Source organism: Lepidochelys kempii, chromosome 1 (genome assembly GCF_965140265.1).
Source record: "Lepidochelys kempii isolate rLepKem1 chromosome 1, rLepKem1.hap2, whole genome shotgun sequence".
Classification (NCBI taxonomy): Eukaryota; Metazoa; Chordata; order Testudines; family Cheloniidae; genus Lepidochelys; species Lepidochelys kempii.
This window is the reverse complement of record NC_133256.1, coordinates 111,473,290-111,497,633: the sequence shown is the minus strand read 5'-3', so window position 1 is coordinate 111,497,633 and position 24,344 is coordinate 111,473,290. Positions and strand designations below refer to the sequence as shown.

Here is a 24,344-nt window from a genome sequence, read left to right as displayed (position 1 = left end):
TAGGCAGGTATACTCTCACTGAGCTAAAGGTGCACCCAGACTGTTTAAGATGCAGCAGGCAGCCCACAATAAAGGGAGTAGAAAACTAGCAAGGATTAGACACCATCTGTCTTGTGCAAATGAAAAATCACTTTCATTTCATACAGGAGGGATTTCTAGTGGAAAGCCACGCTAATCTGCTTTCCAACACAGTTTTCTGGACATCTTCAGAGCAGTTCCAGTCCAAGCTGTTCAGTCAGCTAGCATCCTAGGCTGACAGACACCCACATCTTGTATCTTTTCTTAAATAAGACTGAGTGTTCTTTGGGACAGGGACTGTCTTTTACAAAGTCTGTATAGTGTTTAGCACATGAGGCTCCCAACCCTGATTAGTGTCTCCAGTCATTATAGTATTACAAAGAAACAACAATAGTAACAACAATCTTCTGAATCCCAGGCTGCTAAGCCCACATTAACCGCTAGGGCCAGCGACCTAACAGACCATCAGGATAAGACATATCTTGAAGAGGATCTACAGTGCTGAGACAAATAGAGAATTTTGAGGGAGAGGGATTCCAGAGCAAATCACAGGCCCTATTCCAGATGGCAGGGGTATTATCCCTCAGGCATAATCTCCCAGGGTTTGGAACATGAGATACACGGAATGAGGACAGCAGCAAGAGTCACCAGCTAGGAGCTACAGAAAAAGAAAAGGAAACACACCAGATGCAGAAGAGTTGCAGAAGAGGCTAGTGCTATGGAACCTGACCCCGTCCAAGTTTATGATCAGGCTACATGGAAGCAATTGACTTCCAGGAATGCTGCTCTGGTGAATTAGACACTGAAGGAATCCAAGGTAGAAGGGTTCTCTCATCAAAGAGACAGATTTTGTCCAAAGAAATCTGCCACGGAATTTTTCATTTCTGTAAGATGTTTTTTCAGCTTTGCCTAATGCAGAAGTCTCCCTCATCCCTTTCAATGAGCAAAGAAAAAAAGCAATATTTCTTGACAACATAATATGTTGACTTTACTTTAAAAAGTGACAGTATTAAAAAGACCACAAATAAAGAATTGTAAGAGCAGCAAGATGTTGCAAGAAATAGGAATCTTTACAAATTCATTCATTTAAACTGGTTTCAAACAATCTTACCTTGCTATCAAGATTCTTCATGGTTAACAAATCAAGCGTTTTAAGGGAATGACCTGTAGGTGAAATAAAATAGAGGCAGACATGGATGCGACTGTCATGGTAGTTGTACAAGGAGCGTTTAATTTTCAGTTCTTCCTGGAGGTAGGCCTCAAATTGTGCGTCTATGTAATCCACTATTGGCTGATAGCTGGGGAAAAAAATGTGATGTGTTAGCAATCAAAGATTAGTTTCTCTCAGATAGAGAGGGACTAAAAAGGGAATCCCTGTTATATTTTTCTGCATACTATTGCTTATGCCTTGGGGAATTCTGTGCCACTGGGCAATGCAGAATTTTCAGAAATGAATGTTGTGCATGCAGAATTTCCTTTCCCCCACAGAAATAGGTTGCAGTGCTGCTAGCTACCACTAGGGACCATTGCACTCAGCAGAGCATAGCTTGCACATAGAAGACATGGTGAGAGGGAACTAGAGAGTTCCTGGCAGCTGCAGTTCCCAGCATGCCCTGAGGGAAAGAGAGGGTGGTGTGCAGGAAACTCAACACAAGCCTGGGACCGAGCATCAGGTTGTTTCTCCCTCTGGAACCCTGGGCTCTGGGGGGGGATGGGGGAGAAGGCGTGTCTGGGCAAGGGGGCCCGCAGTTGGGCTGTGAGAAGGAGGGAGTTCAAATGTATTGGCTGGAGGGGGCCCTGCAGGTGGGCAGGGTGGAGGGGGTTGTGAGTGTCTGGCCCCCCAGCTGGGCTGGGGAGGGAGGGTAGATGGAGGTAGAGAAAGAGCAACTGGGTTGTCATAGGGGTTTATTTAACTCTACTCCCGGGGGCATTTTTGTGTGTCTGTATTGTTACAGACATACTTGCTGACAGGTATTTTGAAATAAATTACCAAAATAACTAAAACTGGTATGATTATATAGTGTTATTTTGACAAATAAAATTTGCAGAATTTTAAAATATTGTGTGCAGAATTTTTAATTTTTTGGAGCAGAATTCCCCCAGGAGTATATTGCTTTACATATCAACTATATACACTAGAAGCTCAAGAAGTCATATGCTAGAACAGGATATTAAATGTATGGATAGTGATCAAACTGTCTACGCAATGTAAAACTAAAGTTACTGAATACTAGTTTAAGAAACTAATGCAGCACAGGATGGATGAAGGATACAGTTAAATTTTTCTCTACTGGTGATGAAAAGCAGAGTATCAGCTATGCTTTTCACTGAAATCCTTAACTGATACATTTAATGGACTTCTGTAATTTCTGTAGTCTCACAATTCAATCTTGGAAATAACAGATGATCACTATAAATAGCATGTGACTGATACTGTCCATAATTATGATATTTTCACATCTTTTGGAGATCAGTATTGTGTTTTGGGGAGCTTTATTACTGGTAAATGTGTGTAAGAGAGCAGGAACTTATCCTCTAAAGAATGAGAATCTGATTTGTATTTTAACTACATTTTAAAGATTCTTTGCCCTGTTTTGTATGATCCAAATTATGATCCATAATATATCTTCAAAACATGTTATTGTATACATAAGAGCAGCAGGTCCTGAGTATCTGTTGCTGCACAGAGTGTAGACCAAATCATGGGAAGCGAAATTTCAAAGGCACTGATTACATGGAAAGCGAATTTGAAAGAGGTAGAAGACAGCCTTGCTTGCAATATGAAATATTTTACTGCGTATCATTAACACCAGCATCTGAGATTTTTCTTTATCATCTAAACATTGTTCATCACAGAAATGGGCAAGACTAGGCAAGTCACTAGCAGGAACACTCTTTCGTTGGTATCCTATGCTATAATGTTAATTAAGGCTGCGAGTTTGTCACGGAAGTCACAGATTCCGTGACTTTCCATGATCTCCGTGACTTCTGCAGCGGCTGGTGAGAGCTGCGGGGGTGGTGCCGGCAGGTGGAGGCAGCGCGCAGAACTGCCTGGGCACGCCTCCGCCTAGGACCTGAGGGAGGGAGATGTCTCCGTTTCCAGGGAGCCCCCCAGGTAAGCGCCACTCAGGGACCACCTCACACCATCCTATGCCCCAATCCTCTGCCACACCCAAACTCTGCTGCTGCTGGGGGTGAGGAGGAGGTGCGGAGCCTGCTGGCCCTGCCACCCATGCCCCCATCACCAGCGGGGATCCTGGGACACACACCACTGCCTACCTGCCCTCCAGCACCAGCGGTGGTCCAGGCTGCACACCAACACCTGTCCCCCACCCCACTAGCATCCGGGCCGCCCTCCTCCAGCACCCGCGGCTCCCCCGGGTACCCCTCCCCCCACAAATTTTAGTCTGGAGTGAAAAGTAACGGACAGGTCACGGGCCATGAATTTTTGTTTACTGCCCGTGACCTGCCCATGACTTTTACTAAAAATACCCATGACTAAAAAGTAGCCTTAATGTTAATTTATGTTCTGGAAGTGAATGGACAACCTCCATCCATGCCCAACACTACTTGGCTCTTAAATAATGCAAATTATTATTTAAAATGCTTCATAGACTGGTCATTCCAATAAAAGTCAGAAGAAAATCAGTACAATAATTGATGAATTTAAATATTCATAAACTGAACTGACAGAAAAGAATACTCTACACTCACTAGCTGTGTAATGCTCCGTCTTCTAAATACGCTGTTCAACTTCAAATATACCTACATTTAAAAAATCCAGATGATTTTTCTTCCAATTTACATTGTTTTGTAGATCCCACTGAAACTTAAAAACACAACTCTGTAGAGAACATATTGTACTGTAACTTACTATCTGTATAATTATATGAAAGTTCAAAAAATGCCCATCACTATTATATATTTTATTGATATAATGTGTAACACATTATAAAGCCATGAACACATGAGGGCAGAGTAAATGTTGATTTCTCAAATGATTTGCTTGACAAGAAGAAAATACAATCAATTAATTACGTGGAAAAATGTATAATTAAATATCTGGAGTACATATGTAATTTGTACCACACATTTTTCTTAATCACATACCTAACTTGAAAAGCCTACTCTCAGACTCCACAGTTCAAGACAAGGTTATTTTCCATAATCAAATTCTTACCACGCAAAGAAACACTAACCTATCTTCTTTGTTTATCTGGTCACCAAATCCCACTGTATTTACAATGGTCAGTTTCAACCGAACATTGCTTTCCTGGAGTTCGTACGTCTGAGCTCGGAGTCTTACATTTGGTTGAAAATGTGTTGATACGCGGTCATCAAAAGTGGTGTTAAACAAAGTATCTATCAAGGTTGATTTTCCAATTCCAGTCTCCCCTGAAAAAATTAAAAGAAAAAGTAAGAAGTTTGCATTTGCATATATTTGTACAAAGCATAATAGGTGTTATTATAGCTATTGCCCTCTTAAAAGAGTTTAAATAGAAATTACCTGTACATTGGCTTCTCCAAATATATGAGCAAATTCCTCTTTTTGACCCTTAGAAGCACCAGTAAATGTGTTTTGTACAAAAAAATCAATTGCCAGTGCCTCATTACCTTGAATGTTCCCTCAAACCTTCAATTCCTTGACAAGTAGAACATATGCACACACACCTATCAGTACTCAAAGGGAAAACAACAACAAAACACACCTTTGAGCAGTAAGGGAATTCCTTTTGTGCCTCTCACTAGAATCTTAAGATCCAAGAATAGGATTAGTGTTTTACAAATGAGAAATAAAGATTATTTAGCGTGCTTACATAGGCCTGCCGTGGTGGCCTAGGCACTAACATTCCAAAAATCAGTGGGGGACAGGGAAAGAGAGAAAACCTTAACACCAAGAACACTTTACTATTTCATTAAGTCAGTAGTAAAACCACAGCTATCCATCTTCACTATATTACACAAGTTTTAAGATTAGCTATTCCATGCGTATAGGGAGGTCTGTTCTTCAACCACACCAGCTAATAGACAGAGAGGAAGTGAAGGACAATTATGGGTTGGTGTAGATTATTTATACCCTTGCTTAGTTCAGTGTTGGGTTTCAGGAAGATGCATGGTTGTGTGTCTGCCTGTATATCCAAAGAACTCCAATATATTCAGCCAGAAAATTAATAAGTATAAAAATGCTTCAAGACCTCCTACCTATAGACCTGCAAGTGGCTTGGGTTCAGTTATCTGAAATACTTTACCTTTGGGGAAGAGTTGGATGTAGACCACAAGTTTTAAAGAATCCTGGAAGTTGCTCATGAAACAAGACTTAAGGCATCCTCAAGCCTGATCATGAAAGTACTGTACAACAAAGATAATTAAAAAGGATGGTTGCGAATAAAAAGAGGTTTCAGAGTAACAGCCGTGTTACTCTGTATTCGCAAAAAGAAAAGGAGTACTTGTGGCACCTTAGAGACTAACCAATTTATCTGAGCTCACAAAAGCTTATGCTCAAATAAATTGGTTAGTCTCTAAGGTGCCACAAGTACTCCTTTTCTTTTTAATAAAAAGAGGCACATTATGGTTCATAGTTAAAAAGGCAAAAACACCCTAGGATCACATTGGATCAATATTGCAGTCATTTCCTTATAGGAGGTAACAGTAACCTTGTCATCCACTTTTTTTAAATTAATATTTGTGCCAAGAGATAGTTTATGGTCAAATACTTAATATTCACTGCTGTCAATAATAAAAAAAAGTATATTACTTACCAATACAAAGAATGTTGAAGCAGAAGCCCTGGTTGATGGATTTGTTAACCAACTGATCTGGTAAGCTATCAAAACCAACATGGCCAGACAGAGATAAGGGTCGACAATTATCATTTTGCTGTGGAAAAATGATTATTTAAGAAAATGTGTTGCCAAACAATTAACAGTGATAAACAGGGAGATCTACGAGTAAACTACAACTCTTCTTTAGGTATGGTAAGTGACAGAAGAAAACATTAACAGTTTGCAAAGTCTGTCAGTGGAACAATAAGTATCAACTCATTTAGTGAAATGATGGCATAAATAGTTAAGTTTTACTGTAGCCAGCTAATTTGCCATCAAAGCCACTGAAGTGAATGGGACTACTCACATGATTAAAGTTAAGCACATGCTTAAGTGACTTGTGAGATCAGAGCCTATAAACAAAAGAAAGCACACTAGTCTAATGAAAACGGAAACTTGTGGATGAAGGATATCCCACTGATTTACCTCTAAAAATAAAGAAAAAATTCAGAGAAGAACATGAGAGACAGCAGGAGTTCAAAACAGAGACTGAAAACTTGAGGAAAGGTACACACAGATAAAAACATATTCTAAATGTGTGAGCGGTGAGAACTTTTTAATGTGTAAAATTATCCATACATCACAACTATAATGGATATTATTACATATGTAGTTAGAATACCAGAAGTGGATAGTTCTTTTTAAATTATTTAATAATGAATTGGTACTTAGATACCTTGGTGATGGGTATATGAGAAATGCCTAACATAAACAGTTTAAAATAAAAGGAAATATTCTTTTTCCACATATTAACTGTAGAACCTGAAATGCAATTTAAGAAACAACCAGTCAGCATAAACAGATGGACAAAACCATGATTAGCCACAGGTCCATGTTATTCTGTGTTCCTATGTTTCCAATCATCAAACCACTATCAATTCCCTAAGCCTTCCAATACAGCCAGCATCCTAAGACTTAACCTTAACCTGGGTTTACATTCTAGCCTTTGCCTACTTCACTAAGTTTGGGGGATTTTTATTTAAATTTAGAAGCTCAGGGAAAAAAGTGTCATCCTTTACACTGAATATGTTTGGACATATTTCAGTCAGGCCTTTTGATGTTAGTTTAGTACTTATGAAACTGCACTGAATCTTTCTAGCACACATCTCTTATAATAATTTAAATATTTATTCATTCTCTTCTTGATTTTCATGTGTGAGGCTAAAGGCTACTCTCATTCCCATATTAGACTGATAGTGCTGGAAAAATGTACATAGACAAAAACAATTTAAGGAGAAAACACTACATTTTAGGACTACTGAACATGGTGCTTCTAAAATTAACATGGTGTTAACTGAAGTTAACAAGTTAACAAGTTCAAATATAGTCACAATCTGAAAAAGAGAAAATGACAAAATACCTCAGGAAAGGCACTCCAATGTGTGGGAGCCAATATAAAAAAAGAGACAGAGATGGGTGTTGAAACAAACAAATGGGACATGGAGTCCCTAATGGAGCAAAGGGGACAACAGGCAACATAAAAGACAAGAACAGCACTTCTGTCTAACAAAACTGAAGATACAACCTGGTATATGAACAAAAATCAAGCTATATTATTTCTTTATAACACCAACAATTAAGATTTGAGACACACAGAGGATGTTAGAGTCTCAGCACAATTGTAGAGGGATACTATGTCTTTCATATCCTGGTCATTGGCCTAAATCCCGACCATGTTAGTTGTATCCTAAATTACCATGCAACTGTTTGCTATGTTGCGTAAGTCACTAACAGTCTCAGTGGACAAATGTCTACAAAAACACAACAACAAATGGCATCAATCCATCTATGTCAGGATTTGAATCCATCAACAGAGTCGCATAGAGAAAGCTACCGATGGACTTTCTGTACTTGCTCAATGGAAAAATAGAGGACCCAGTCTCTATAGCTGTTAATCTGGTACCTTTTACTTTAAAAAATAAAAAAAATTAAAAGTATTCCAGATGATGAATTCAGCTTCCAAGTTCATTAACAATGAAGATGACAGAATAGAACAAATTTTCACTGCAAAGCGGATAATGGCACTGAAGTATAGTAAACATGTGCAACAACAGGACGCCTTTTAATGATTAATTTCCTAAATATAACCATACTTCACTACACAACAAAAACTTTGACTATAGCAGTGTTATGTAGTTCATATCAAAAGTCCAACTTGGCTTATTTCCTTGGGTCCTTGAACTTCTGCCACATCAGATACTTGTAGATGAGTGTTTTGGTCAGGAAACTGAGTGGCTCAACTTCTGCCAGAGATATTTATATCATTTTCAAAATTTCTTCAGATACATGAATTCTTGGAACAGCAGCAAATTTGAGAATGTAACTATATGGGTACAACATATTTACTATATTTCTTATCTTCACTCAGTACATAAATTATGAATGGAAATTAGATTTTCATATTATTATTCTTAGAGTATAAAACCACAAGGTACAAAATCTCATTTCAGACGTGAGATATGAGAATGACTAACTTGTAAAACAGATTTCAGAACCAGTACATGGACAAATTTAACTAATAAAATATTTGCACAGATGTGTACAGTTATCTGAAGCCTCAAGCATTTATGGATTTATTTTCACAACTTCCTTGTGCAATAGAGAAGTCTTCATGTTACAGATGAGTCACAGATGGCATTAATTGATTTGTATACACTCCAAGAGAAAAAGTGAAAGAGCCAGGAAATGAACCTGGATCTCCCAAGTTCCAGCCTAGCCCCTTATCCACAAGATCATCCTATCTTCTTCTTTCTAGCAGAACACTCTTTAAATAGCATCAGCTGCTGAAGGTGCAAAATCAGCAATGGATCAAGAATGCATCAGAAAATTCTGCTACGTTACCAGTTTCAGATGTGAATAAACAGACTTCACATTACTTTTTTTTTTTTAATTCTTTAGAATTGAAAAACAGTTGAAGAGATTTTGTTCTCCTGTGCTGGTATTTAGAAGGATCTTTTGAGCGGGTCCAACTGCAATACCAAACGTGTATTCTTCCTCCCACTTTCTTGTCCACACACAGGCCCGCCTGCTGACTCTTTGGTTTCAGTTTCACTGCAGCTATTAATGGTAAACACTCTCTTTGGACTTGTCTAAACACAAAATTTGTACTGCTTTAACTATACCACCATAGTTAATATAGTATACACCCTCCCCAGTGCGGACACAGTTATACTGATATAAAGATGCCTTATGCCAAAATAATGGAGTTTATTCCCATACCGGAAGGGGAAGAAGATATACTAGTATATGTACCTTTATAGAAGTATAACCTGAAACCACACCAAGGGGGTTGTATTGGTACAACTACTTCATTTAAAAAATAAAATAAAAAAAAGCACACCCCTAGCCCAAATAATCATACTGGTACAAAAAAATATGTGTAGACCAAGCCTCTCTCTGTCTAAAGTAGGAATGTAACTAATGTCTTCAAACATAACCTAACATTTTAAAACGTTTGTTAGTTGGGCTTTTTGGTGTAGCTTAGGCCATGACCAAAAAAATACTGCTATTCTTCCTCATCTGTGGGAAAGGGTCTGGCAAAGGCATGCAAAAGGAGATCAAGATCCCTCTATGCCTCCTTGAACAATAGGAAGCAGACTGGCTCCTAGATGCTCTCGATGGAGGTCACCAGTATGCTCCAAAGAGAAGATGGTGCATTATATTGGTAAGGTTGGTTCTGATAGGGTTGACCTGGCCATTGCCATGCCAGAGGTGGATACACTTGGGCTCTTGAGTGTCTCTGGTTTGTAGAGAAACTCTCACCTTGGTGATCTGAGAGATGAAAGGCTCCCTGCTGGATGAAGAACAGAAGGTGTGTCCTAGTCATGGAGATGAAGAATAAACATCATTGAGAGGCAGCACTGAGGACTGAGGAGACCTCAGTACTGAAAGTTCAGAAACACACACCGGTACCAAGTATAGAAAAACTGGTGCCAATGGTGATGCCTGGGACATAGTTTATCTTCTCCAACATAGAATCAGCCACTACCAACAAAGATTCCATCGATGGTGCCAATCTCGGTGCCAGCGTCAATGACAGTGTCAATGTCAGTGTTTGGAAACATACCTAATTACTGAGCATGGCTTGTGCTTCTCTGGTGCTGAGCCAGAGACTGAGCCCACATCACTTGTCTGTTTGAGGAGTGGGCTTAGTGCACTTGTTTCCTGAAGAGCAAAGATTTGGGCCTCTATTTATGGGAAGAAAGGGACTGGTGCCAGGAGCCATGCGCATCCCAGTGTTTCGATTTTTCCTTGCTTCAGCAAGGAAACGGTAACAGTCTTCTGTGTAAGGGTGGTAATTGGTATCGGGGCACTCCTTGATGCTGGATCCCTACTTGACAACACAGAGGATTTTTTACAGGTACCAACCTTGGATGTTGCATGCTGTCTGGCAGGGGTACTAGCTGACAGAGACTTATCAGATGTCTGATCAGTTTTGTATATTGATCCTCACTCCTTGCGGTCTCATACATAGGCACCGAATTTCTAATCTGCTGGGGGGAGGGGTGCCCCCGGCTCCGCTCAGGCCCCGCCCCCACTCCACCCCTTCCCCACTCCCTCTCCGCTCCCACCCAGTTTTGCCCCCTCCCCTGAGCGCCCTGCGCCCTTGCTCCTCCCCCACAGCGCCTCCTGACACCGCAAAAGAGCTGATCTGCAGCAGGCGCTGGGAGGGAAGGGGAGGTGCTGATTGATGGGGTCTACCGGCAGGCAGGAGGCACTGGGGAGAGGGGGAGATTCTGGTAGGGGGGCTGCCGTTGGATGTTCCAGCTCCACGCAATTGGCGCCTAGGGTCTCAAGTTCTTCTCATACATTTCTTGAGGAGATATAGCTTCAGCTGAATGTGTCTGGACTGCCTCATTCTTACTGAGCAGTCTTGCACACCGCTTCCCCAAGACAAAACAGAGAGTAGCTGTGGCTCTCAGTGAATGGAATTAATCCATTCAGGATTGACATGGGTTGAAATCCAAAGGCTTTGAATCTACCATTTTGGCATGTGCAGAGGGACAGAAAGCAGAGAGACAAATAAAATTTAAGGGGATGTACCAGGGGGAAAAATACTTTAAAGGGAGTTAACCCTAACTACCTAATTTGCAATTGAAGTTAAATTCCACTAAGGGTAGTGGGCGGACACTACTTGTTCTGTCTTGTTCCCATATGTAGTAAGAGGGAACAGAGGGATGGTTGTGATCACTCTGTACTTTCTTCCCTCAACAGGAGCACATGGAGGCAGCTGCAAGTCTAACGGACACTGCTATTCAACAGATTTTGATCTCATACAACACGTGGCACATGTGTACCTATAGTGGGACCCACACAGACACATACCCCAAGAAGAACTCTGTGGTATTTGATCAACGCTGTAATAAGTTTGGGGGTTTCTTCAGAGTCTTAACTCCATTATCACCTGGTTTTCCAATGGATGAAAATAGTTAGCAGTCAAGTAGGATGGGACATAACGCACCTACAAGCAGACTAACTTATAAAATTGTAAAATGGCAGTATTACTGACTTAACTGCTTTAGAAAATTGTTGGGCAAATGTCTTTTCTGAACAAAATTGCAATATGAGAGCTATGAAAACATCAGTTTTTGGTTACAACTCAACTATATCATACAAGTATTTATAGCAAGGGGCAGGAGTGCAGTTATTTAAATTGTATGTTATACTTAAAAGACTAATAAGTTAACTACAATGTATCTTTCAAATCCTAATAACTTCTAAACAACAAGCTTTCCCACTATACTGAACAACACTGAAGACAAGTTTCTATTCTAAAAAAGAACTGTAGCAATTCCTGCTGCAGGATTGCTCATCTTCAATTATTCTAGTTTCTTTTCTTTCAGGCATAGCTACAGTACTTTACACACTTGCATCATAAGCAGTCTTACAATTCTATTCATATTATGTATTGGTAATTTATACAATTCCTTTGTTGAATCACAATGAAATTCTCCTAGAAATTTTCTGTTTGTTTTTCTGTGAAGATTGAATTCAATTAAAATTCAATTAAAATTGTCTGGAGCACTTTACTACTATTTGTTAATTTGAGAAATTAGACTATTTGTCTCCACTTCCCTCTAACTATAATATCTACAATCCAATCTAAAATTGTGTTTCCAAACTACCCTCGAACTTGTCCCATCCATTTTTATATTGGTCCCCTCCCCTCCCTGCTATTCTCCTGTGTAATGTTTGTTTGCTTGTGCTGCCCTATCTAGAATTCTCTTGCCTCTCCAAATCTGTAAGCTTACTGATAAATTTTAAATCCCCATCACATTTCATTTTTGCTGATACTGCATTTCTTCAAATCTCCTCTCAGTGTAGTTAACCCACAAGAATACTATGTGGCATATTTATCTTTTAAATTTCAACTCTTCTTTTATGCTAGTCTTTTGCAGTTTTTCCCTTCTGCTCATATAAAAGAGTCATGAGTCCAGCCTGTGAAACTTTTGTTCTCTAGTTTACTCCCTCTATAATTCTTTCTATACAGAATGCTGTATGCAACGTGCAATATAAAACTGCAATCGGAGACCTCCTGGACTACGACCGGGGAGACTGGCTGGATCCCCTGAGGCTCGCTCAGCGCATGGGGCTCTCCAGACCTTGTACTCCCCTGCGCGTACTTCAGGAGGTGAGGGCCGCTTTGCCGCCCACTGCTCGGGTTTACCTCGACCGGGTACTGCGAGAGGGCGCGCCCCGCCCACCCTCCACCCCAGGCCCTCCGGACCTTTTCATCGGGCCCCTGCCCCGTGGACCCGACCGATCCCCCCGCCCCTTCACCGTGAGCCGGCTCCGCGAGCTGCGGCTGGTCCGGTTCCAGATCGTGCCAAAGAAACATCTCTACATGCTCGTGCTCCACACCCTTCATGTCCTCACCCTCACGTCCTGCCCTGACACAAAGTGGCGGGACCTCCTGCCACCTCTAGAGGGTGAGGAGCCCCGGTGGGACAGCCTATATTCCACCTTAGTCCCGAAGCCCGCCGGGGATATCAATTGGCGGCTCCTTCATGGGGTCGTGAGCACGGGTGTGTACTTGGTGCGTTTCACCCCAATCCCGGACACCTGCTCCTTTTGTGGCATGAGGGAAACCCTGGCACACGTCCACCTGGAATGCGCCAGGTTGCAGCCCCTATTCCGGCTCCTCACGAATATTTTGTTAAGGTTTTGTTTGCACTTTTCCCCTCACCTCCTTATTTATGCACTCCCTGACCGTGGCCCCACTAAGTCACGGGACCTCCTAGTCAACCTCCTCCTGGCCCTGGCTAAAGTGGCCATCTATAAAACCAGGGTGAGGAGGTTGGCTGATGGAATCTCCTGCGACTGTGAGGCCTATTTCCGATCCTCTGTCCATTCACGTCTCCGGGCAGAGTTCCTCTGGGCAGCGTCCACTGACTCCCTTGATGCCTTTGAGGAGCAGTGGGCGCTCTCCGGGGTCCTCTGCTCGATGTCCCCGTCCGGTTCCCTTAGTTTGACCCTTTGACCGCACTCCCGTCCCTGTTGTTCATTAGTTGTCCCCCGTATTTACTTGGTTTTCCAGGTCCTGTGGATACCCCCTTAGGCTGTGGGGGGGATCCTTTAGTAACAAAGCCCGCCCACTTCCTGGATCCTAATAAGGCAATATAAAGCATAATTAAATATTCACAAAATGGAACGCAATGGGCTACTTCTTTTGGATGGACCGAAGCAGTGTTCAGCATTGAATCTAGGGGCAAGTCTGGAAAGTGAAGGAAAAGAGACTTCGCACTTCTCCGATTGGGAGTAATCAGGGCACACTTCTACCAATACTTCTCTAATCTATGTCACTACAATGGCCCCCAGCTAAGGATCATCAGCATTCAGTACTTTGGTCACACACCTTTCAAAATGCCTCATCTGACAGAAAAGCACAAGAACAGCCAACTAAACTCTACCCAGGGATTCCCCTAAACAAGACAAATCCCCAGCTGGTTATTTAGGCCACTTTGATGTCCCTCATGTCCCTAACAAAGCAACACCGGAGATGGAACAGCGCAGAAGATGTGTCTTTATGTCATGAGCTAATCAAACTATTCATGGCACCTTAGAGACTAACAAATTTATTTGAGCATAAGCTTTCGTGAGCTACAGCTCACTTCATTGGATGCATGTATTTTCCACTGCATGCATCCGATGAAGTGAGCTGTAGCTCACAAAAGTTTATGCTCAAATAAATTTGTTAGTTTCTAAGGTCCCACAAGTACTCCTTTTCTTTTTGCGGATACAGACTAACACAGCTACTACTCTGAAACCTGTCAAATTATTCACTACATCAAAAATAAAAGTGAATTTGGGCCAAGTTTGGGATTTGTGTATCTGAAGAACAAGGAAGAAGTGGAAAGTTGACAGGATTTGCCAGGATGCAGAGCAAGGTTTTCCTTGAAGCATGTGAACACATAACCAAGACTATTAGATTTTTGTTGTTGTTGTAAATATGCAGCAACTCTCAGCCATTTTGAGCAAGACAAAGCCTCAGAATAGGATCTTCTAGTAATAATTTTAGAATGCTGACAGAGCCTGCAAACTGTAGTCAACAGACATGCAGGTGTATGGGCCTCGTACACAGGTTCAGTACAGGATTACGGCATGATACTCATTTCTGTTCACAATTTTACCTATAAACTGAGAGTAAATTGACAAATTTGCTCATTATTAGAAATTATTTGGGGGATTTTTTTATTCAAATGTATGTCTGTGCATTGTTTGGGAGCTACAGTTCGCAACCATTATGGATAGCAAATACTCTAACTATAAATTTATGGTTTCAGAGTAGCAGCCATGTTAGTCTGTATTCACAAAAAGAAAAAGAGTACTTGTGGCACCTTACAGCTCACAAAAGCTTAGGCTCAAATAAATTAGTTAGTCTCTAAGGTGCCACAAGTACTCTTTTTCTTTTTATAAATTTATGCTGCATGATTGGTAATCTGAATAGCACTGGATTGGTTCCTATGTCTGGATGGCTCCCAAATTGACAGTTTTCAAGATGGCTACTTCTTGAATACTTCTGAAGTAATTACATATTTTAACAAGTATTCATAACCCTACCTTGCTGTTAGCATTTTTGCCTGGACAAATGTAAAAGCAGTCACAAGTGAAAGCTGTTGTAAGTACAGTTGAAGCAAACTCATGGTTTTTAAGTGAATCAATGTTCATAAGCTTCCCCCCCCCCCCCCATCTCGACTTGCTAACAACAAATTTAAAGTTCCACCTCAGGCTAGAGCGAAAAGGAAGCATTCAGAAAGAATAAAAGTTAAGCTAATGCATCACGGTGTCACGCCGACCGACGCTTCCCTCCTTTGGTTTGCTCATAACGTGGAAGGACAGTTCTGAGGGCACAGCCCGGAGTCTTCCCAGACTTTTACAACCAAACACTGATTTGATTGGGGGAGTCGCCCGCTTTGCGGGCCTCCATCGCCCAGCGGCGCGCAAGGGGCTTTGAGATCCTGGGACGGAAACCGAGGGGCAAACCCCCGCCCCTGCCCCCCGCCCCTGCCCCTCGCCGCGAGCTCGCCACACACGAGTCTCCCTCGGGGGCGTTTCACGAGCTCGTTGTGGGTGACTCGGCGGGGGGGAGCAGGGCCCGGGGGGGCAAGGGGCTGTGGCGGACGGTGACTGGGGGGGGGGACGGACCTGGGGCCAGCATGACGCGCTCAGCCCGGGGGGGAAGGGGCCGGGCGCGGCTCGGGCCGGGGTCTCTGCGGCCTGGCCCGGCGGAGGAAGTTTTTCGGGTGCGGTCGGAGGGGAGACCAGGGGCGGGGGCAGAGAGAGAGAGAGGAGAAAGTTTCACGCGCCCCCGGGCGGGACTCACCAGCTGCCGAGCGACCTCGGAGGAAGCCATGACACCGGGCAGCCGCCGCGGGAGGGGGAGGGGCGCGGCGCGCGGGAAGCTCCGGGCGGTTGGAATGTAACCGGCCGCAGCTGGAGGGTCCGCGCGCGGGGCGGGGCCAAGCAAACGGGCGGGGAGGGGCGTGGCGCGGGGGCGGCCCGAGGGGAGGGGCCGCGCTGCAGTCGCTTCGCACCCCCGGCCCGGGGCGATCCCCGCACGCGGCGGGCTGCAGTCTCGGAGGTGACGTGAGCTAGGAGCGGACGGTCCCTGACACCCCCGCCCCCGCCCCGCCTGTATAATGGGCCGCGAGCCGCCGCACTGATTGAACCGCCGCCGGGAGATGCTGCCGGTGCCGCATTACCGAGGGGCGGGGAGCGCTCGGCCGCCGCGCCCTGAGCCGCCGCAGGACGCGGCGAGCCTGGGGCCGCGCTGAGCCTGGGGCGCGATGGCCGAGGAGCCGGCGCTGAGCCCGGAGTCAGTGCTGCGGTTCCTGGCGGCGCGGGGCGGGCGGGCGCGGAACGCGGAGCTGCTGGAGCATTTCCGGGGCTGGCTGAGCCCGCCGGAGCCGGAGCGCCGCGCCCGGGCCCGCCAGCGCTTCAAGGAGCTGGTCAACGCCGTGGCCACCGTGCACCTGGAGCCCGGCTCCGGCGCCAAGTACGTTCAGCTGCGGCGGCGCTACCGGCCCGCGGGGACCCCGGCTGCGGACCAGCAGGACTCGCCACCCGGTGACCAGCCCCTCGATCCCGGCGGCAGCGAGGCCGCCGCCCCCCTCGATCCCCCGGCAGCGCCCGAGCCGCTGCCCAGCATCGCGGACGCCGTCCCCGTCGATCCCCCCGCGGCGCCGGAGCCGCTGCCCAGCATCGCGGTGACCCCTGACGAGGAGGCGGACTCGGCACCGCGGAGCCGGGACTCCTCGCCTTGTCCCGGGGGGCAGCCGCCGGAGATCGCGCCTGCTGCCCCGGGAAAGCCGGGCCCCGAGGATGGGGCGCTCCGGGAAAAGGGCCCCCCCAGCTGCCCGCAGCAGCCGCCTCAGGCGGGGAGCAGGAGCGACTTGCCCCGGTTGGGCCAGGCGCCCCCGGGCGGCGGCAGGAAGAGGAGCTCGCGGCGCAACGTGCCCCGGGGGCTGCAGCCGGGGCACGGCGGGGAGGAGCCGGTTCCCCCTGCCCGGCTTGTCGAAGAGGAGGGGGCCGAGGCCGGTTCCGGCTCCCCTTGCTCGCCGGGCAGCTCCGGCGGGGGCGCCACCCCCAGGTCCAGCCGCAAGAACTTCCGCGAGTTGATGATGGGCAGCTCCCCCCAGCTGAAACGGAGCTTCTTCCCCGGGGCCCCCCGAGCCCGCGGGGGGGACTCAGACAGCGCCTCGCTGGCCTCCTCCTCCGCCGAGGAAGAGAGCGGCGCGGGGAGCTCGGTAGCGCTGGACCCCCTGGAGCACGCCTGGATGCTGTCGGCCGCGGACGGCAGGTGGGAGAGCCTGGAGGGGCTGCTGAGCTGCGAACCGGGGCTGCTCTCCAAGCGCGACTTCATCACCGGCTTCACTTGCCTGCACTGGGCCGCCAAGCACGGGCGCCAGGAGCTGCTCGCCATGCTCGTCAACTTCGCGCACAAGCAGCGGCTGCCCATCAACATCAACGCGCGCACCAGCGGCGGGTACACGGCGCTGCACCTGGCCGCCATGCACGGCCACCTGGAAGTGGTCAAGCTGCTCGTGGGGGCCTACGACGCAGACGTGGATGTGAGGGACTACAGCGGGCGCAAGGCCGCCAACTACCTGAGCCAGAGCACCACGGAGGAGATGCGGAGCCTGGTGGGGGCCCTGCAGGAGGAGGGCGAGGGCGTTGTGGGCAACGGGAGCGGGCGCTGGAGGCTCTCCAAGGTGCTCCCCTCCAACCTCATTGCCTACAAACTCTCCCACCACCACCAGGGGCAGGGCGAGGAGACTGAGTCAGGCGAGGGGGCAGCAGCCCTGGGCAAGGGCAAGGAGATGAGCAGGAAAGCCTCAAACAGCGGCAGGATGAAACCACGGCTCAACAAAATCCGATTCCGCACCCAGATCATCCACACCACCCCCTCTTTCAAAGGGGAGGAGGAGGAAGAGGAGGAGCAGGAGGAGAAGCCACTGAAAACGTCCTTCAAACTCAGACCTAAATCCAATGTCTTCGGATAAGCAGGGAGACAAGCAGTATCTAAATCAGGGGTGTGACATGCTCCTGAACCCATTGAACATGTAGTGCAGAAGAGAGGTGGTGTTTACAGCTTTGTGTGAGTGACCATCCCTCATCCAGACTCGGCATTCTTCGGGAGATAATGAAACTCAGAAGTTAAAACAAAATATTTTGCTTTAAGTGTAAACATCCACAGGGCTCCTGGGATTTAGCAATTTCCAGAAAATAGCTGCTTCAAGCCAAGCAATGGGGGCTCCCCATACTTAAGAGCTATTTCCTTGCAAGTACAGCCAGGGGCAGTGGGTCTGTAAAGAAGTATTGGGTATGTAAAATCTGTGGGCCTCCTCTTTTTAGAAGCTAGGCATCAGGGTCTGGAAACATGTATTTATACTTGAGTTGTAGGGGAGACAAAAGAGAGAATTCAAAACTTTACATTTCGGTACTATATACAACTCTTCATGGACAGCTATCTATTTAAGTAGGATTTTGTCAATACATTCATGTATTTTTAAAGTCTCTCTTTTTCTAATGGCAATACCACATGATTAAATAGTTAAGTACAACACGTAACCGGTGGCAGGATTTCTGTAGACATTTGGGCTTCAGTCCTCAAAGACTTAAGACCAGTCTTAACTTTACCTGTTCAAATGACACAATTCAAATATGGAAGTCAATGGGATGGCTTACAAAAGGTATAGTTAAGCATGGTGTAAGTCTTTGCTGCTTAATTGAGGTACTACTGAACTCTATTAGAGTTGGAATGCTAATGCAGAATATAGTAGTGTGAATGAAAGGTCTTTAATTTTTTATACATTGAATAACTGCTAATTAAGTTCTGTATCAAAGCAATTTTACTTTTATAATCACTGTGAACTCTCAAATACTAAATCTAGTACCATATGAGTTATTGATCTTTGGTCTGTCTTGCCAACACTACACTAGAGTAATAGCAACACCTTTACAGTTGATTATCTTTATTCATGTAAAACTAAGTAATTATGCCATACATCTCATCCAGAAAAATCACTTTTCCTTACAAAGGAGTATAGATGCTGTTGCATGAGATCTTCATAAAACTAATAAGATATTGAAATGCAATAGTACTGTTCTATGCATTCAATAATTTGTGTGCTGTAGTATCTACTAGCTCCTTGAGTGTAGTATATGCTGAAATGCTTACAAACTGTGGTAGGCTGAAGGACCTAGGAACTCTTTTCTAGGGCCACCTGTGTCCCTGTTTGTTTGGTGTATTGAGTAAAAGCTGCTTCATGAGACTTTCTGATTTTTTTTTTTTAAAGTAGTGGGGGCAACATTCACACTCTGACTCTCTAGTAAAACTGATTTAACTAAAAATCAAATCTTTAGTTTGAAACTTCAAAATCCTTCCTGTCTTACAAAAAACAAACAAATGTACTGGAAATTCCCAAAGTAATTGTTTTGGAAATTCTCCACCTCAGACAGGTCTATTCTAAATTTGTTCTATACAGTCTACAGAACTTTATTGGTTTCTCTGCTGTTCAGGTCAGTAATTCCTGCAAATCTTGGAAGGCATAGGCTATTTTAACATAAGGTTCTTCAAAAAGAGCTGCATCATGGATGCAGCTGGCCATTGAATCATCCGAGCATAAATGTCAAAATGCTGCCAATGAAAAATGCCTCTAAGTTACACTTTCTTGTAATGTATGTGCATATTTGTAAAATCTTACCAAGAGTGTATGACTTTAGAAATGCATAAAATCTAAATCTGAGGCACTAATTAACTGCATGCTGCAAGGGCTAGAAATCTGTATATTAGGGGAGTTGCTCCTGAAAGATCTGTGCTTTCTCGTGTTGACAGCTTTCTGCATTTTATTTGCAATAGCATGAATGCCTACAATAAATAAAAAGAAAAGGGGTACTTGTGGCACCTTAGAGACTAACCAATTTATCTGAGCATAAGCTTTCGTGAGCTACAGTGAGCTGTAGCTCACGAAAGCTTATGCTCAAATAAATTGGTTAGTCTCTAAGGTGCCACAAGTACTCCTTTTCTTTTTGCGAATACAGACTAACACGGCTGCTACTCTGAAACCTACAATAGATGTGGGGGAGTGGACTTTGCCGCAGATCACTTCCCAGTATTTGCATGACTGTTGACCTTAGTAAGCTATGATAGTCACATAGGTAGGCAATTAATACTATGCCAAACTGTTATGAGAAAAACTGACCTTGATGAGCAGTTTAATCTATTTTATACATTATTTAGGTTCAGGTCATTGTTTTTGTTTAGAAACACTAAAAATCATGGGGAGGTGTTAATTTTATATTATAAAATTCCATGTGCCTTCACTTTTGGTTGTACACTACAAACATGGGTATATTCAGTCCTGAAAAGCACTTTCGTTCATATGTATATGGGGCAGAGCTAACAGTCTGCCCTCAGCCTTTTCCTGCCAGTATAAACTTGGTGCATCAAGAACTGGGTGTTTCAAAGGGGGAAGTGCACTTGAGAACTAGGTACTTGCCCTTCTACTTTCTGCAGTAGAGAAATATAATCTTTATACTAAATTTTCTGTAAAGCAAGCTGAAGGTTGTTACATTTACAAGATTCTAGCTTGAGGCTCCTTGAGCACTATATTCCCAAGTGAGCACACACTTCCTGCTACTACCTATTTCCAAATCTTGACTATATTAACCATTAGTGTAGCAGTTATGAAGCCTTGTGTAACTTTCATTTTGACTGAGTCAGGTGTTGAGCTTTTCAAGTCTAGATCTGATAAAGCATTGCACAAAATATAGAATCTTGAATTGGTATTCTGTTGGTGATGGGGAAATTCTTTAGACTGTTGAGATCTTGGACTACTGCAGCACTCTTCAAATTGTGAAGAACCACAATTTGTGGGAGAACCAGTAAAAATTACTGAAATTGACAATTGGTAAATGTGCATTGCAATGTAATTCACAGTTTAGTTTTAATTTGATACGTCACAACACACTAGTAAATGACTGTAATATGTCTACAAAAGTAATGAAGTCCTAGTGGTATGAGACCTTCCCGCAACACTAGAAAATCTGAGTTGTGGCACACGCTATTGGTACACTATGGTGAGTAAAAGTGCAAAATTAGCAAGGTTCTACTGTAGTTATTCCAAATGGCTAGCTAATCAAATTTCTGCTTGTGCTATCTACTTGTGCTAAAGACTTTTATTTCACCTCTTGGCTTTCACATTCCACTCCTTTTATTTGAGCTAAAACAAGTTTCTCTGTGGGGAAGGAGGTTACTCTTGATACCCTTGTTTCAGGATATTCTTAGTCTACTGGTACTCTTAAATGTATGTATTTGAATTAGCAAATATATTGCTGAGGAAGATGTGAATTGAACTAAAACAATTTGTATGGTACAAAAACTGTAGCACTTACTAGTCATTTTTTTTAATGGTACACTTGAAATATTGAATGTTTATCCTTTATTCAGTTTTTATGATAGTGTGATGCAGCAAGCCTGTAACTTAACCATTTGATCACTTGTTTTGCATCTTTGCCTGAAATATTAGAGGCCTGGATGCCTGTCAGTTTTTAATACAAGATTTTTTTTTATGGGTGTTTATCTGAATGGATATTTGAGTGAAGAATCTGCAGAAGTCAAACTTTAATTTTACTGAAATAAACAAATGCCAGTGAGTTGTGTTTTGCTTTAACTTATTCGTGTTTGTACACACAATTAGTATATACTGTGTATGTTTGCTATTTTCAGATTGGTCTGTAGAACCATTACTATTTTTTTTTGCTTTTAATCACCAAGATAACTGATGAGATATAACTCTTGAAGCACTAGCAAGTGGTGGGGAAATACAGTCTCTTCTTTGTAAGACAATAACAATTTTTGCTGGCTATTAAGTACTCTTGAATAGTTCACTTTGAAGTTCATCAAAGTGCCCTTGAAGTTATCCATGCTAGATAGGACTGGCCTTTTAAACAAAAGGCAGCCTCATTTAGGCCTAACCTCTTAACTGCTGCCATGAACCTGCTGTTTCTGTGCAATCAAAACTGACTTTGGAAGGACAAATATACCTAAATAATGATCCCGATCCTAGATTCTCATAGAACATAATACCAAAGTAATAGACCAAAGCTTGTTCATTAAGCCTGTCCAACACATACGTGAACGGAATGTACTTCCTATTAATGAATCAGACTGAGGTTTTCAGTTTGTGTAAACTCTTTTTTGTCACTCTGGATAATCTGTATATACACATATAGTCATGCTACTAGTAACTGCCATATCTTCCTCATTTGCTGATTTTAGGGCTCAAGTCCAGATGAAGGAGCAATGCTGATGACTGTAAATACCATCTCTGTTTCTAGTTCACTCTTCTTTGCGCTGTTTTTCCTTCTCCCCATAATGGTCTGTTGGAGGTTAGACAATTGGCTAGCCAGCAAGCCTGCCACTTTCTTCCTTTGCTTACACTCGAGGGGTGAAGACTGCTCTTGTAGTGTGATGGGTACAGCTGTTCTCCTTCCTGAAGGATAAACAAGAGATGTGATAGCTGATCTGATCTTGCTAGGAGGCCTTAACCTACCCTTTGTTACGGTTATTGGGTTGGAAGAGAAGTAGGTGAGGCCAGAGCACGAAAGTGTTAGTAGTTTTTGTAGGAAACTCTTGCTGGGTAGAGCTACTTTGCCCATCTCTAGTTCCCGCTACCTGCACAACTGTTGGTCCTGCCAATCCATCAGTTTTCCTGAACAGACACTTTAACAAGTCCAATAATGTGACTTTACATGATATTGCTAGCTATAAATCTGATGTTTGTGGGAGTTTAACCTAATCTTTGTGACAAATGACAAAGATTAGAAAACTAAATACATCCAGATGCTTTCCTTTTCTCTATCCTTGCCTTGTCATAAACAGCTGGTATTCCTTACCCTCAGATGTACGGGTGAATCTACCTCATTAGAATGCAAGAAAGTGTGAAACAGTGCTTGTATATGAACAGTGTGGTTTGTTTGGGAGTAGGGGAAATCAATGCAATTAAACTTAATTATGGGGATTTATTGCTGATAGCTCTATTTGGGGAAATATTCTTGACCTTGGGGCATATTTGCAGACAACTTAAGTTTTACTTTTGCCTTTGCTTCGAAATGTTGAGATGGGTCATCTTTTAGGGTTGTCTCACCAGATTAATTGAAGGAGGGGAGGAAGGACAAGAGTAGGCCTCAGTTTGTGTTTTTGTCAAATGTGGTCCACTGTATAAATTAAGGGGTTAATATGGGAAATGTTATAGAGACTAAACTGACCAACTTCTGCTTAAAACTTATGTTAGATTTGATGATGTCCCAAGGTAAAGACTAAAGCAGCCCATATTTACCAAGCCTTTTTGTCTTAAACATACCATCTGAAACTTTTCACTCCTGCAGAAAACTCTGATTTTAATATGGAGAGAGATCTAACTTGCTGAATACAGTTACAAAAAAATTAAATAGCATGTTTGCAAATATTGTGGAAGGTAAGATACTTGTAGACCACTTTTAAACTGGTTTATCCTTTCACTTAATTCCTACTTCAATATAAGTGAACTAATAACTACAAAGAAGATTCTTAGTAAGTCCAATTCAAATCTAATTTTATTATTCTTGCCAGCATCTTTCAGTGGAGTCAACCATACTGCAGAAGTCTGAACAACTCTTCTGCATTTGGTGTGGTCATAGTTGTTACATGATACTGTTACATTAAATGTATTACAATGAAGATCTGGGTTACAAACTGCTTTCTGAAAAGTCCGACTCAAACCAGTGCAACGTTCCTCTTTGCTACAGTCTTAAAACAAGTGTGTTACCATTTTTGTGCTTGTGAACATCAGCTAAATAAGTGACATGTTTTATCTAGAACCACTTATGCTACAGAATTTTTAAAAGTTGCTGTTAAGCTACAGCTGACACTGTAGGGATGGTTTGTCTAGCACAGTTAGGGCTAAAGAAAACCCCTACCAATGACTTTAAAAAAAAAAATCATACAATGCCTAAGCTTTTGAAATATAACCTGCCACATCTTGCTGCAGCATCTTTTTCTTCCAACCTTTTTGGAGTAAATAGCTTTTTATCTTGTACATGCTTTTCCATGTGTCTAGTTCGGTAAAGAACTGGGAACATCTTAAAAGTTTGCAGTTGACTCTTTTGTGACTTAGTGGCTAGAGCACTGGAATGGACTCAAGACCTGGCTTTTATTCCTAGCTCTCCTGATGGCTGGCCCTGGGCAGGTCACTTCACCTCTGCTAGTTTCCCCATCTGTAAAATAGGATTAATGACCTCCCTTGAAAAGTGCTACGCAAGAGCCACCTATTACAACTTTTCCTTCAGTCTGGATTGTGATCTTCATAGTCTAGATACAAATTGTTTGATTTTTTAAGTTGGCATTTCCTTGACTGTTAAAGGTTTGTGGTACATCCCTGAAGCACCCTTAACTACCCTTCAGCACCATTTTTGTCTTAGAGCTGTGGCTTTCTCAGTTCTCAGAAAGCAAGGTCTATCTGT

The 24,344-nt window shown here is 43.5% G+C and overlaps 2 protein-coding genes across 7 annotated transcripts in view; one reads left to right on the top strand and one right to left on the bottom strand.

Moving 5' to 3' along the window:
- SEPTIN10 (septin 10) overlaps positions 1-15,815 on the bottom strand; it is a 69,141-nt gene extending 53,326 nt beyond the window's left edge. For 2 of the 6 annotated variants that reach the window (XM_073350838.1, XM_073350830.1), the window contains exons 1-4: positions 15,664-15,812; positions 5,778-5,895; positions 4,218-4,413; positions 1,130-1,316 (exon numbers count right to left, since the gene is read on the bottom strand). In XM_073350838.1, the coding sequence (XP_073206939.1) occupies positions 1,130-1,316; positions 4,218-4,413; positions 5,778-5,895; positions 15,664-15,693 (531 nt within the window). In that variant the 5' untranslated portion in view covers positions 15,694-15,812. Of the gene's footprint in view, positions 1-1,129; positions 1,317-4,217; positions 4,414-5,777; positions 5,896-15,663 lie in introns of all 6 variants that reach the window. The other 4 variants (XR_012159731.1, XM_073350858.1, XM_073350820.1 and 1 more) reach the window with 4 other exon arrangements.
- Positions 15,816-15,835: 20 nt separating this feature from the next.
- SOWAHC (sosondowah ankyrin repeat domain family member C) lies at positions 15,836-21,497 on the top strand. The gene is made up of 2 exons (XM_073350802.1): positions 15,836-19,794; positions 19,884-21,497. Exon 1 carries the CDS (start codon positions 16,127-16,129, stop codon positions 17,840-17,842), a length of 1,716 nt encoding a protein of 571 aa, XP_073206903.1. The 5' UTR covers positions 15,836-16,126; the 3' UTR covers positions 17,843-19,794; positions 19,884-21,497.
- The last annotated feature ends 2,847 nt before the right edge of the window (positions 21,498-24,344 follow it).